This window comes from Syngnathus acus, chromosome 6 (assembly GCF_901709675.1).
Source record: "Syngnathus acus chromosome 6, fSynAcu1.2, whole genome shotgun sequence".
NCBI lineage: Eukaryota > Metazoa > Chordata > Actinopteri > Syngnathiformes > Syngnathidae > Syngnathus > Syngnathus acus.
Genome location: NC_051092.1, coordinates 16,199,651 through 16,212,330, shown reverse-complemented (window position 1 = coordinate 16,212,330; position 12,680 = coordinate 16,199,651). Strand labels below are relative to the sequence as shown.

At 48.4% G+C, this 12,680-nt stretch overlaps 2 protein-coding genes across 6 annotated transcripts in view; both read right to left on the bottom strand.

Moving 5' to 3' along the window:
- adat1 (adenosine deaminase tRNA specific 1) overlaps positions 1-12,680 on the bottom strand; it is a 525,603-nt gene that overhangs the window by 161,216 nt on the left and 351,707 nt on the right. The gene's annotated exons all lie outside the window — the stretch shown is intronic.
- Positions 1-12,680, bottom strand: part of exoc3l1 (exocyst complex component 3-like 1) — a 490,744-nt gene that overhangs the window by 347,743 nt on the left and 130,321 nt on the right. For 3 of the 5 annotated variants that reach the window (XM_037253561.1, XM_037253562.1, XM_037253564.1), the window contains 2 exons: positions 3,458-3,591; positions 2,610-3,343 (listed from right to left, as the gene is read on the bottom strand). In XM_037253561.1, the coding sequence (XP_037109456.1) occupies positions 3,157-3,343; positions 3,458-3,591 (321 nt within the window). In that variant the 3' untranslated portion in view covers positions 2,610-3,156. Of the gene's footprint in view, positions 1-2,609; positions 3,344-3,457; positions 3,592-12,680 lie in introns of those variants that run through there. The other 2 variants (XR_005098156.1, XM_037253563.1) reach the window with 2 other exon arrangements.

Here is a 12,680-nt window from a genome sequence, read left to right as displayed (position 1 = left end):
CATTTGGTGATCTAACCCCCCAATTCCAACCCTTAATGCTGAGTGCCAAGCAGGGAGGCAATGGGTCCCATTTTTATAGTCTTTGGTATGACCTGGCCAGGGTTTGAACCCACAACCTTCCAGTCTCAGGGCGGACACTCTACCACTAGGCCACTGAGCTGGCGACAGATGGGGGGATATTTTGGACACGATTGGTCCACGTTACCGCCGCAACGCCACCTATGTGCTGCAAAGATTATCGGCAGAAGATGTAAGGTGGATGCCGCTAAGCGAATTTATTTTTAGAGGAAAAACTGTCAAGGGCTCACATATGAGCGATTTGATAAAACATTTAATCGTAACTGGTAAGAAGCTAACCGGTCAACCGATTGGGTGGACAGAGTTTCTGCGTACATTAGCACAGCTAAATCTACCTGAATCAAGCGTCTCCAACCCCTTGGCTCGTGCTGATTTCAAACGTTTGAAATACGCTAGGGATGAAGATGAGAATGTTTCTCACGCAAAAGATGTAAGCGTGAAAGAAAGAAAAAGAAAGAAGACATCGCCGGTAGTAAAATGGGTTTGTTATTAAACGTTAGATACGCTAATGTTGTTACTGAAAAAACGAATGACTCTGTAACTCTCTTTAACAATGTTTATTGAATAAAAGAGATTTTTATAAAACATTAACACGGTTTCAGACAATGACATTCTTTAAATTTATGTAATGAACATGATGTTTGTCCGCCGCTCATTCGATCTGGCCTTCGACATTTTTTGACAAACTCGCTAACCATTGCGTCGTTATTCAGAGGATCAAGACTATAATGCGTCATCACTTCATGGTAGGTCAGACCCCACCCTGGTTGCGCTAGATAATACACACAATGCTGACCACAGGTGTCGGTCAATTCGTGTTGCAGTTGCCCGTTGTGGTATTCCAAACGATTAGAATGCTTCTTCAGAAATCTGTATATACTTGACGGGTAATAAGGACTGTCCGGTGGCAGACCAAAAGGATCAAAGAATGTGGCCGAACCATCAGATTCTAAAGTCAAAGCGAGCCAGTGCTCGCCGGGGAGGTGCCTCGGATGCGTGTTTACAATATAGTGTCTAGGGGGTGTGTCTTTGACGTCAGCTAACTCGTCTGATGCGAAAACACCTCCAAACAACGCTCTTTGCATCCGGGTCATAATCAAATCCAATTCACGACCGTTCATAGCGTTAATAATAGTCCATCAATACTTCCCTCTTGGCATTAATTTCAATAAGGGCATCATAAACCGCGTATACAATAAGCGTGGCTGTGTGTGGTAGGGGCGTACGGAAGCGTAAGTCTAATCTTAAGACGCCGTTATTTACGGGTGACAAAGCTCCAGAGTCATCCGCTTGACTTAAATTGAAGACAAAAAGTGAGTAGCCTTGACTAAAATCCTGTTGATCGATACAAAGAGGTAAATCTTTCAAAAAACGCCCTGTCGCTGTGTTGTTTACGGCATTTGGTGTCATTTGGATATGTAATCCTTCATTGTAAAACGAAATGTAAAAATGGGGGGATGACGAATGTAAAACGAAACAAATGGACGACTGCTCCTCAGTTGTTCATTGTAAATTTGAACTGGAGATCTCTAATTCTACAGGTAAGCGCATGAAGCATCCCGGAATCACTCGCACCCCCTACCATAAGGCTGGAGAACCTTTTTTCGTAGCCTCCGTAAGATCTCTTTTCAAAGCCGTTTTGTTCATCTAAAGAAACACGACGTTACAGACAGATGACAAAAAACATAAGATATTATATACACCAGCTTAACTACGGAAATTAATTAATATAGCCACAGTGTTTGAACACTTAAACAGTGACATAAAGACAGAGAGCAGTTCAGTCTAACTGCATAGCCTGTCAACATAGGCAGCCGTGTGATTACGCAATCCTCAGAGGAGGCTAGACAGGACGTTGGCTCCTCCGAGCGAATCGTCTTCGGTTTTAAAATCCATCCATCCATCCATCCATCCATTTTCTGAACCGCTTAGTCCCCACAGGGTGTGCTGGAGCCTATCCAGCCGTCATCGGGCAGTAGGCGGGGGACACCCTGAACCGGTTGCCAGCCAATCGCAGGGCACACAGAGACAAACAACCATTTGCACTCGCACTCACACCAAGGGACAATTTGGAGTCTTCAATCGGCCTACCAAGCATGTTTTTGGGATGTGGGAGGAAACCGGAGTGCCCAGAGAAAACCCACGCGGGCCCGGGGAGAACATGCAAACTCCACACAGGGAGGGCCGGAGGTGGAATCGAACCCGCACCTTCCTAACTGTGAGGCGGACGTGCTACCGAGTGCACTTATAACTTTAATTGGACCGCCAAGGTCCCTGCCTTAGGCTGCCGCCCAGTTCATTCTGCACCCGACCCCTTTGGCCTCTCCCACAGGTGGTGAATCCATGAGAAGGGGGGCCCATGCTGCCTTTTCGGGCTGTGCCCGGCCGGGCCCCATGGGTTGAAGGCCCAGCCAACCGACGCTCGCCTTTGAGCCTCAACTCCAGGCCTGGCTCCAGATGGGGGCCCCAGTGACCCGCGTCCGGGCAAGGGAAAACGAGGTCCATTTTCATTTATCATCATAAGGGGTGTATGAGCCGTGCTTTGTCTGGCCCCTCACCTAGGACCCTTTTGCCATGGGTGACCCTGCCAGGGGCATAAAGCCCCAGACGACTTGGCTCCTCGGATCATTAGGACACGCAAACCCCTCCACAATGATAAGGTGATGACTCACAGAGGGGTGTTTTACAGAACATCCCAATTTAGTTGGAATTGGGGTTTATAGTTCACCTTGGCTTGGTCAGTAGATCTGGAAAAACTATATGCAGAATCTTAACAGGAGTAAAGTTTATATTCTTATCAATACATGCACCTATCATATTAAGGACACAACATTAACATTTATTTTGAAATGACAACTTGGAAGTCACCCAAACATCATGGAATAAATTGCGTTCAGCTGGAGGTTGCACTGGAACTACATAGGACCTGTGAATGACTGTAAATCAAAAACATACTGTAGCTTGTTCATTTCCCAAAAAGTAAAAACAATTGTGTAATGTCAAAGCATCCCGCACACCAACATGCATGTTGGGATGATCGTTTGCTCTATTCAGAGTCTACAGGTGCAAAGTCTCTCATCATGTACATTTGGCAGTTGGTAGGCAGAAGGCCATAGTTGAAGGAGACGCCTGGATATCTGTGAAAATAGGGCGGTATGCAGCTTGCAGAGGGGTGGTACTCTGTTGCAGAAGCTCCAGTACGGACACTCTTGTGTCCCTGGAGACGTCACCACGGATGTCCAGCAACACAGACACATGCTCTTCACTGCACAATCAAAAGAGACATAATTCTTTTACTAGTTTTTCCTAGCATTCACATTCGAGTTTCTCTTTTCTTTTTGGTCTTCAACCATGGCTGACGAAAGCAGATTTTACTGACCTGATGTCGGGATATTTTGTTGCAAGTCCAGACACCTCAAGAGGGAGCATGCTGGGGTCTTGAAGTTTGATGAAATCAGCCAAGACTGGAAGTAAGGTCAATGGTTCCACTTCAGATTGTAACCCATCACCTGCCTTTAAAGATATTTGAGGTCAGTCTTACAATTAAGTCTGGGCATAATAGAAACATTCTCACATACACGGGAATATTCATCACTTACAACCATAATCAACATTTATATTGTGTGTGTGTGTGCATACGCACGCACACGTACACACATACACGCACGCACGCACACACGCACACACACACACACACACACACACACACACACACACACACACACACACACACACACACACACACACACACACACACACACACACACACACACACACACACACACACACACACACACACACACACACACACACACACAAACAGTGTGGGCCATAAATTTCCATACATAGGTAATACTCGATCTGCTGACACCAATTTATCCAGGCAACCGTCATGTACATTTTATGGCTCTGTGTAATTGCTGGCAGTATCCGAGCTGTTGTTTCTTCATCTGTGGCCCTACGTTTTGAACCACTTCATGGTCCGATCGATCGATTGTGTGTCCATCCGCCTGTCCGTACGCCCATTAATCCATTCGCCCATCCATCCTTCCACCCGTCCGTCCCTCCTCCCTCCCTCCCTCCGTTCGTCCATCTGTCCATCCATCCATCCATCCATCCATCCATCCATCCATCCATCCATCCATCCATCCATCCATCCATCTTCATATCAGCCTCCACTTCCTGGTTCCTTTGCACTATTTAATAATGGGTTGAATCAAAATCTACTTAAATGCCACACATCAAATCAATGTGTGCTTTTTGCCCAGGAACCCGAATAACAACTGATGCCAGTTGGTCTAATTTGAAAAGGAAATCTGTAAATTTTGAATTGGTGGTGGAGTTTAGTGACACAGTGCTGTTGGATGCTGCACAGATCTATGCTGCTTAAAGTTTACTCTCACCACATATTTTTTATCCTATAATGCTTGTCCTCATTAGGGTCACGGGTGACCTATAACCTATTCCCCTTGATCTAAATACAAGGCTTAAAGGGTAACAGATTTGGTTTTCAATGATTCAGCAGGCCATTGTTGGTCGAGCCACTTGTGGTTACAGTGTTCCTTCGTTTATCGCAGAGGGTATGTTCCAAAAAATGCCCGCAACAAGTGTAATCAGCAGAGGAGAGGTTGACTTTTTTACCCCCGACTTTGTATAACACTTTTCAACCAAAACCCAGCATTAATGAATACTTCAAGTCACAATTTAAAGGATACAAATGTAAGTCTACAAACTCACCTTCATACCAACCCAAAGGCCAAATAACCACACACACATACACACAAACACTCACACACACACACACACGCACGCACGCACGCACGCACACACACGCACGCACACATGCACACACACGGTTGTCAACATATGAGGTACAGTATTGAAATAAAGTAAATATGCATATTATTCATCCTCCAAATTAAAAGGAATCTTCAAATAACCAATGTAAAGTACAAATGAATCCCTTGTGTCATGAAATGGCTTTACAGAAGCTGTTCATTGAAAATATCAACCTCTCAAGCTTCAGATCATGTAATGAACCCAGTAAATATGTCAAGCGAGATAGGGAAGACTCCCGTACCGCAAGATTAATCTGTGGGCCAAAAGGGTTGTAAAAGCCAAGGCTTGTTGAAGTGTTTTGGTAGTTCCACACTTGGGAGGGGACACAGCCGCGCACCAAGGAAAAACGCACCGCCGTGCAGAAACAGTCGGGACAACAGCAATGAGCGCTAATAGCGCGGGGCGTGCACTGAGGACAAGCGCCGGGTGCGCAGCTGGCTGCCGCGCACGTAGGAAAAAAAAAGTACTGCCGTCCAGGATTTGGACAGCAGGCGGCAATGAGGCGGGGTGTGCCTCTGAGCTATGTGCAGATGTCAGCACGCAAGAGTGGAGCGAAGCGGAGCCGTGACACGTTTACACTTTAAAATGTTTAAATGTTTAAGTGTTTAAAAATAAAATTATGCATGTCTTGTGTGGATGCCCTCATGCTGGGCTGCAGGGGCGCGTCAGCCGGTCAGCACGGCAAGAGCAGAGCAGAGCCGTGTCACCTTTACACTTTAAAATTATTAAAAAGGGGTTTAAAATACAATAAATCATTTAAAAGTACAATAGAGTGTATGAAAACAAAATGATAAAAAGCTTCATGCGGATGCGCTCACGCTGAACCATGGGCTTTAGAAGAAAAAAATGCTCCAAAGCGGAGTCAGGATACAGCGGCTCAGTCAGAAGAGCAGTGAAATACACGTGAGTCACTATTTGTCCTACTGTACTTAGTATCTTTTTTTCATAATCATTTTTACTTTCTCCCGTTCTAATCCAATGACTCGGGTTGCGGTGGGGCGGTGCTGATCACCGTAATTTGAAGCCTTCAGTTCATATTGCTGATTGAAATTATTATTTTACAGTACAGTCATTATTTGTTAAAGAAAATATTTATACAGTACAATTATTTGTTAAACAAATGCTTGGGCCTGTAAAAAAGTTTTGTTCTTTGGTTTCAATGTATTATGGAGTATTTCATTGTATATATATATATATATATATATAGTATATATACGTATATATATATACATATATATTTCTGGACTATAAGCCTCACCTGATTATTAGCCTCACCAGCAAAATTAGGGGAACATCTTGTTTTTATCATACATAAGCCGCACCATACTAAAAGCCGCATGTGCCCACGAGTTATTTACAAAGAAAGACGGCACACAGAAGGAGTTTTCAAAGTTTTAATAACAGACCTTAACTTTTCTTCCAAACAATGCCTCTAACGCGGCAGTAACACACCAGCAACACGGAAGTAACACAGCACTAATAGGGCTGGATAAAAAAAACATACCAGTAAAAGTCACTGACTGAGTATATGTATATCCCTCCATGAGTCATCACCTTATCCTGGTGGAGGGGTTTGCGTGTCCCAATGATCCTAGGAGCCATGTTGTCTGGGGCTTCATTCCCCTGGGAGGGTCACCCATGGCAAAAGGGTCCTAGGTGAGGGGCCAGACAAAGCACGGCTCACACAAACCCCTTATGAAGAAAAATATGAATGGACTTTGTTTTCCCTCGCCCGAACACGGGTCACCGAGGCCCCCCTCTGGAGACAAGCCTGGAGGTGGGGCTTGAAGGCGAGTATCTGGTGGCCGGGCCTTCGCCCATGGGGCCCAGCCAGGCACAGCCCAAAAAAGGGACCTTCCCATGGGCTCACCACCTGTGGGAGGGGCCAAAGGGGTCGGGTGCTAAGTGAGCTGGGCGGTGGCCAAAGGCGGGGACATTGGCGGTCCAATCCGCGGCTGCAGAAGCTGGCTCTTGGGACATGGAATGTCACCTCTGGCTGGACAGGAGTCCGAGCTGGTGTGCTAGGCAGAAAAGTTCCGACTAGACATAGTCGAACTTGCCTCCACACACAGTTTGGGGTCTGGTACAAACCCTATTGAGAGGGGCTGGACTCTCTTCCACTCTGGAGTTCCCCACGGTGAGAGGCGTCGAGCAGGTGTGGGCATATTTGTTGTCCCACGGCTGGGCGCCTGCACATTGGGGTTTACCCCGGTGAACGAGAGGGTAGCCTCCCTCCGCTTTCGGGTGGGGGGACGGGTCCTGACTGTTGTTTGTGTCTATGCACCAAACAGCAGCTCAGAGTACCCACCCTTTTTGGAGTCCTTGGAGGAAGTGCTGGAGAGCGCTCCTTCTGGGGACTGCATCGTTCTACTGGGTGACTTCAATGCTCACGTGGGAAATGACAGTGAGACCTGGAAGGGCGTGATTGGGAGGAATGCCCCGACCCGATCTGGACCCGAGCGGTGTTCTATTATTGGACTTCTGTGCTCAACACGGATTGTCAATAATGAACACCATGTTCAAATATAAGGGTGTCCATGTGTGCACTTGGCACCAAGACACCCTAGGCCGCAGTTCGATGATCGACTGTAGTCATGTCATCGGATTTGTGGCCGCATCTTTTGGACACTCGGGTGAAGAGAGGGGCAGAGCTGTCAACTTATCACCACCTGGATGGTTGGCTCCGATGGTGGGGGAAGATGCCGGTCCGACCTGGCAGACCCAAATGTACTGTGAGGGTCTGCTGGGAAGGTCTGGCAGAATCCCCTGTCAGGAAGAGCTTCAACTCCCACCTCCGGCAGAGCTTTTTCCACGTCCCGGAGAAGGTGGGGGACATTGAGTCAGAGTGGACCATATACCGTGCCTCCATTATTGAGGCAGCCGACCGGAGCTGTGGCCATCAGGCGGTCGGTGCCTGTCGTGGCGGCAACCCACAAACCCGCTGGTGGATACCGGTGGTAAGGGATGCTGTCAAGCTGAAGAAGGAGCTTTTCTGACAGGTACCGGATGGCCAAGCGGAACGCGGCTTCAGCAGTTGCTGGGGCAAAAACCCGGGCGTGGGAGGAGTTTGGCGAGGCCATGGAGAATGACTTCCGGACGGCTTCGATGATATTCTGGTCCACCATCTGGCGTCTCAGGAGGGGAAGCAGGGCACCATCAACACTGTTTACAGTGGAGATGGCGTGCTGCTGACCTCGACTCGGGACGTCGTGAGTCGGTGGGGAGAATACTTTGAAGACCTCATCAATTCCACCGACACGCCTTCCATTGTGGAAGCAGGGCCTGGAGACTCTGAGGTGAACCCTCCAATCTCTGGGGTCGAAGTCACTGAGGTAGTTAAAAAACTCCTTGGAGGCAAGGCCCTAGAAGTGCATGAGATTCGCCCGGAGTTCTTAAAGGCTCTGGATGTTGTGGGGCTGTCCTGGCTGACACGCCTCTACAACATTAAGTGGACATCGGGGACGGTGCCTCTGGATTGGCAGACTGGGGTGGTGGTTCCCCTCTTTAAGAAGGGGGACCGGAGGGTGTGTTCCAACTACAGAGGAATTACACTCCCAGGTTATATCTATTCAGCGGTGCTGGAGAGGAGGGTCCGTCGGTAGGTCAAACCTCGGATTCAGGAGGAGCAGTGTGGTTTTCATCCTGGCCATGGAACAGTGGATTAGCTCCATACCCTCAGCAGGATCCTTGAGGGTGCATGGAAAAGTCAAAGTCTGCTTTATTGTCAATTTCTTCACATGTCAAGACACACAAAGTGATCAAAATTGCGTTTCCTACTATACCACGGTGACAAGACATATTACACCCAATTGGTCCACGGACAAACAAAACATTAAAGTAAACAATACAAAAAATAAAAACAAGAAGACACATACAATGAATAAATAAGAGCAATGAATAAATAAGAGCAACATGGTTGAAATGGAGCAATTGTGCATACAGCAGAGAGTCAGTATATAGCGCAAAAGTACAGGAGGAGTAGTGCAAATGGAGTAGTGTAAGGCAGCCAACGTGGCCCAAAAGGCCAGGACGTTATGCCGCCGAGGGTGGAGCGGGGAGAGAGTTCAGGATCCTAACAGCCTGGAGTATGAAGCTGTTGATGAGTCTGGTGGTGCAGGAGCGCAGGCTTCTGTACCTCTTCCCAGAGGGCAGTAGATCAAACAAAGTGTGAGCGGGGTGACTCACTTCACTCACAATCATGGTCGCCTTGCGGGTGAGACGGGAGGCTTAAATGTCCTTCAGGGAGGGGAGTGAAGCACCAATAATCCTACCAGCTGTGTTCACTATGCGCTGCAGGGCCTTCATGTTGTAGTCAGTGCAGCTTCCTCCCCACACAGCGATACAACTGGAGAGGACGCTCTCAATGGGGCCATGTTAGAATGTGGTCATGATGGCTGGTGGAGCACTTGCTCGCCTGAGTTTCCGCAGGAAGTACAGGCGGCGCTAAGCTTTCTTCGCCAGTGATGCAGTGTTTGTTGTCCAGGAGAGGTCTTCACTGATGTGCACCCCCAGAAATCTGGTGCTGCTCACTCTCTCCACCACAGCACCGTCGATGGTCAGTGGCAGGTGTTGGGTGTGACCCTTCCGGATGTCAACAACAATCTCCTTGGTCTTGCTGACGTTCAGCAGGAGCTTGTTGTCCCTGCACCATGTGGTCAGAAGATCGACCTCCGACCTGTATTGAGTCTCGTCGCCTTTGGTGATGAGACCCACCAGAGTCGTGTCGTCAGCAAATTTCACTATGCGTTTGTTGCTGTAGGTTGCACTGCAGTCATGCGTCAGCAGGGTGAAGAGCAGCGGACCTTGGGGGCCCCCGTGCTCAGCGTGATGCTGCTTGAGATATTGTCGCCAACACGTACTACTTGAGGCCTCTGGCAGAGGAAGTCCAGTAGCCAGTTGCAGAGGTAGTTAGAGGTAATTCGCTCAACAAGTTCACGTGTTTTGTGGACTTGGAGAAGGCGTTCGACCGTGTCCCTCGGGAAGTTCTGTGCGGGGTGCTTTGGGAGTACGGGGTGCCGAACCAACTGATAAGGGCGGTTAGCTCCCTGTATCATCGATGCCAGAGTTTGGCCCGCATTTCCGACTGTAAATCGGATTTGTTCCCAGTGAGGGTTGGACTCCGCCAAGGCTGCCCTTTGTCACCGATTCTGTTCATAACTTTTATGGACAGAATTTCTAGGCACAGCCGAGGCGTTGAGGGTGTCCCGTTTGGGGACCTCCGCATTGCATCTCTGCTTTTTGCAGACGACGTGGTGCTGTTGGCTACTTCAAACCGTGATCCCCAGCTCTCACTGGAGCGGTTTGCAGCTGAGTGTGAAGCGGTTGGCACGAGGGTCAGCACCTCCAAATCTTAGGCCATGGTCCTCAGTCAGAAAAGGGTGGAATGCCCTCTCCAGATTGGGGATGAGATCCTGCCCCAAGTGGAGGAGTTCAAGTATCTTGGGGTCTTGTTCACGAGTGAGGGCAGGATGGAGCATGAGATCGACAGGCGGATCGGTGCAGCGTTGGGAGTAATGCGGACCGTCGTGGTGAAGAGAGAGCTGAGCCAAAAGGCACAGCTCTCAATTTAACGGTCGATCTACGCTCCTGCCCTCACCTATGGTCACGAGCTATGGGTTGTGACTGAAAGAACGAGATCCCGGATACAAGGGGCCGAAATGAGTTTCCTCTGCAGGGTGTCCGGGCTCTCCCTAAGAGGTGAGAAGCTCGGTCATCCGGGAGAGACTCGGTTCCTTTCAGTAATGTCCGTCTTGATCTCGTTCTGTCTCTTCTTTGTGTGAATTATACGGCACTATTTGCCTGGCAGATGGACATGCGATCAACACACCACTTTTCTCCCCTGTGACTGTGTCACATATCCCTCTGCCCAGCAAAGCGGTGCCGCACAACAGCGGTCCACAGCCTTTTTACGCGTGTATAAAAGTGATCAAGTCATCACACAAATCACGGAAAAAATCCTCTATAAGCCCCCTATAATGACGGTTTGTGTATAAAAGCTTCCTTTCGGTAATGTCCGTCTTGATCTCGTTCTGTCTCTTCTTTGTGTGAATTATACGGCACTATTTGCCTGGCGGATGGACATGCGATCAACACACCACTTTTCTCCCCAGTGACTGTGTCACTTATCCCTCCGCCCAGCAAAGCGGTGTCACACAACAGCCACAGCCTTTTTACGAGTGTGTAAAAGTGATCAAGTCATCACATAAATCACGGAATGAATCTTATATAAGTCGCACCGGAATATAAACCGCAGGGTTCAAAATTTGAGGAAAAAACCGAGGCTTATAGTCCGAAATTAACGGTATGTACTTTTCGAAAATAAAAAAAACCTTTTTGTTTCTTTAGTTTATTTGCATTTTATTAAAACTACAAATATGTCAGATCATTTTGCCGGACCATATATATATATATATATATATATATATATATATATATATATATATATATATATGTATATATATATATGTATATATAGCTCTCCGGAAAATCAAAGGGAGGTGGTCTCTGTTTCTACATTAATGAACGTTGGTGTACTGATGTCACGGTGTTGAAAGAGTTTTGCAGCCCTCTCCTAGAAACACTCTTCATAAACTGCCGGCCGTTCTATTCACCACGGGAGTTCTCCTCGATCGTCATGGCGGCTGTTTACATTCCACCACACGCACGTGCGAGTGAAGCCACGCAGATGCTGGCCGACCAGGTAACAGACATGGAGAAACTTCTACCAAATTCACTAATCATTGTTCTGGGTGATCTTAACAGGGCGAACCTCGCACACGAACTCCCCAGATACAGACAGCACGTAACGTGTCCCACCAGAGGGGCACAGACTCTGGACCACTGCTACACCGTGATCAAGGATACATACCACTCTGCGGCTCGTGCAGCTTTAGGACTCTCGGACCACTGTCTAGTTCATCTGATCCCGGCCTACAGGCAGAAACTAAAAACTTCTAAGCCTGTGGTGAGGACTGTGAGGAAGTGGACAGTGGAGTCAAGGCAGGACCTCCAAGCCTGCTTTGACTGCACCGATTGGGGAGCTTTCGAAGCTGCAACTTCAGACTTGCATGAACTCACTGACACTGTCACATCATACATCAGTTTTTGTGAGGATCTGTGTGTGCAGACTAAGACCTTCTGCACGTACAACAACGACAAACCTTGGTTTACACCGAACCTCAGGAGGCTGCGCAAAGTCAAGGAGGAGGCCTACAGGAGCGGCGACCGCGACCTGTTCAAGCAGACCAGAAACACACTGAACCGAGAGGTCAGGAAAGCCAGGAGGTGTTACGGGGAGAAACTGAAGAGACACCTCTCTGCCAATCCTGATCCCTCAACAGTGTGGAAAGGTCTGCAGAGCATCACGGGCTACAAGAAACGAACCCCCCGTCCTGTGGAGAGCCCAAGGCTTGCTAACCAGCTAAACAGGTTATACTGCAGGTTTGATCGGTCCACCCACACAACGGGACTTCCTGCAGCACAATCTGCATACTCACCTCTCCCCACAACTGCTCTGTCCACACCTCTATCATCCTTGTCACCCACTCTCTCTCTTGCAGAGGCCGCGCCTGCACTCCAGATCCGCGAGGAGGAAGTGCGCCAGATGTTCCGGAGAGAAAAGACCAGGAAGGCACCGGGCCCAGACGGCGTGTCACCTTCCTGCTTGAAAGTCTGCGCTGAGGAGCTGGCGCCCACCTTTGCACGGATCTTCAACCGTTCTCTGGAGCTGTGTGAGGTGCCCTCGTGCTTCAAGAGCTCCACCA